Source organism: Engraulis encrasicolus, chromosome 12, assembly GCF_034702125.1.
Source record: "Engraulis encrasicolus isolate BLACKSEA-1 chromosome 12, IST_EnEncr_1.0, whole genome shotgun sequence".
Lineage (NCBI taxonomy): Eukaryota > Metazoa > Chordata > Actinopteri > Clupeiformes > Engraulidae > Engraulis > Engraulis encrasicolus.
The window spans coordinates 38,786,628-38,789,127 of record NC_085868.1 but is presented as its reverse complement, the minus strand read 5'-3'; the positions used below and the strand labels follow the sequence as shown (position 1 = coordinate 38,789,127).

The window sequence follows — 2,500 nt, the reverse complement described above, 5'->3', positions numbered from 1 at the left end:
GAGGGCTTTGCGCTAATGGTGAAGAAGACAGCCCAGACGCTGCAGTCATTCGGCACGGAGCTGGCCGAGACGGAACTGCCCAATGACGTGCAGGCCACCGCCAATCTGCTCAGCACACACACCACCAAGAAGGACAAGATGAAGGTATCTAACACCCTTCGATCTGGGTCTTGATTGTGATTGGCTGATAGCTGTAGTAAATCGGGTGTAAACACACACCATTCAAAACTAAGAGTTAAACGCTAAGGCTAAAGGTCTTTGCAAACCGGACGCGGTTGGTGTGCAAAGACCTTAAGTTAAACGCTTGTGTCTAAGTTGATAACAAGAATCTGTTGTAGTTGGGGTAGGGAGACTGCAGGAAGAGCACATCTTGGCGTGTCAGTGTGATTGCAAAGACATTCATTCCTGTAAGCACCTCACCTCGCTGAGTTTTTGTAGCACAGTTTGTGTCTGGCAGCGTGTTGAACGTTGCTGCGGTAACCAACCACTGCCTCAATTGTTTTTACAGCACTTTTTAAAGAAATACTGTCAGTGATTCAGTGCAGCAGAGTTACATGAGCAATAAGCCACTTGAGTCTGTGGGTTTCTTCGCAGAGTGCTGTAAAACTCTCCTTACCCATTATAAGTCGAACACGAATCCACGGCCTGTCGAGATTTACGGGTTAAACGTATGTCATTCAGGCAAACTCATAAAGCAGCCTCCAATTTAGTGGCTGCTGTTATCCTCATATCAGTTAAAAAGCTCAGTGCACACCACCAAGAAGAACATGATGAGGGTAGGTCATACACTCCTAACGCCTGGGACGCATACATATGAATTTAGCCAGTCGAAGCAAATTATTATTTTTATTTTTTATTTTTTTTATTTTGGCCAGTCATTCGTATGGGCTTAGCATGGTGATGACATGGCTATGCTGACTATTTATGTTCCTTCGGAATGCAAACAGCTGGTTCTACCCACTACCCTTCTTTGTTTGAAATCTTCTTCGGCCTTTAAATACTTTTAAAGGCTCTTTGTATTTGTAAAGCACATTGAGTTGCACATGTGTATGAAATGCGCTATATAAATAAAGTTGACTTGACTTGACTTGACTACCCTTCTCTTTATAGGCTTACCATGCTAGAAGGTAGGCCATAAACTCCTAGCCTAGAAATAGGCTCCAATGTAGTCACCTTCACATCAGCCTTAAAAACTCTGAATCCAAGGTCAATTTACCACTCTGACCTCTAGGACAGGATGAAGGTAGGTCATGAAGTTCTAGAAGGCTCTTCCAAGTAGGCTACAAACAACCTTCACTATCCTCACAGCAGCTAAAAGGACTCAATACCCAAGACTCAAGTCCATTCAAGTCAAGTCCTCTGTGTTAATAATATAAAAGATAAGGCAGAATATTTTATATGTGTTATGTCAGCCCTATTCAATTGGAGGCCCGAGGGCCACATGCGGCCCAGACACGGCCCACATGTGGCCCCCAGCTGTAGCAATATACATTGCAGTTTGGATACTGCTGTACAACACTTTCTTGTGAATCCCTTCTGTGATTTTCTTGTGAATCTCTTGCTTGTCTTGTGCATTAAAAATTCAATGTTGTTAAGTTTAAAGTTAGAACCTTTAAAGTGCTTGAAAAATTGCTTTAGGCCTACCGTTTGTTAGTGATGGCTGAAAATGTGCGGCCCAACTTAATATTTTGGTCTTGAAATGTGGCCCAACTGAAATTCTAATTGAATAGCCCTGTGTTATGTGGTATGATGTGTTAACTAGACAACTGACACACACACACACACACACATGCAGCTTTGTATAAGCGTTATTTGGGATATTTTGCTGTTGGTCTTTACTGTTTGTACGTAGTGCTTTCTATAAGTAGTAATACTACCTACTGGGTATGCATTCATAACTCTGCATGATGCTATATAGACATATGTATGACATGTTTTCAGACTAAAGAATTATGCTTTAAAATGCATATGTTCTGGCTTTACTGCTGTTGATAAAACAGTATTTCAAGTTTATGTTCCCTTAATAGCTTTTGACATATCAGGGCCATTTTATTTCTTGCCGTAAGTGGTTTACATATATCACCTTCAAGGCTCTCTTTCCCCCACTCTCACTCACTCACTCACTCTCTCCCTCTCACTCATTCACCCCCCTCCTCTCTCTCTGTCTCTCTCTCTCTCTCCCACTCTCTCTCTCTCTCCCTCTCTCAGGAGGACCTGAAGATCGCGCTGTGTCAGGGTGGTCGTCTGCTAGAGAGCATCAATGAGCCGCTGGTCAAAGATGCCGACTACACCATGAACCAGGATGAGATGGAGAACCTTGCCACTGTACAGAGGTGAGATTTGCACATGTACATCCAACACACACAATGAACACTCTCTCTCTTCCACTCTCTCTCTCTCCCTCCCTCTCTCTCTCTCTCCCTCTCCCTCTCCCTCTCTCTCGCTCTCTCTCTCTCTCTCTCTCTCTCTCTCTCTCTCTCTCTCTCTCTCTCTCTCTCTC

The 2,500-nt window shown here is 43.5% G+C and overlaps 1 protein-coding gene across 6 annotated transcripts in view; it reads left to right on the top strand.

Annotated features, from left to right (window-relative positions):
* mcf2la (mcf.2 cell line derived transforming sequence-like a) overlaps nt 1-2,500 on the top strand; it is a 110,378-nt gene that overhangs the window by 74,771 nt on the left and 33,107 nt on the right. For all 6 annotated transcript variants that reach the window (XM_063212151.1, XM_063212147.1, XM_063212146.1 and 3 more), the window contains exons 7-8: nt 1-144; nt 2,209-2,333. The exon at nt 1-144 is cut by the window's left edge and continues 6 nt beyond it. In XM_063212151.1, coding sequence (XP_063068221.1) covers nt 1-144; nt 2,209-2,333 — 269 coding nt within the window. The remainder of the gene's footprint in view (nt 145-2,208; nt 2,334-2,500) is intronic.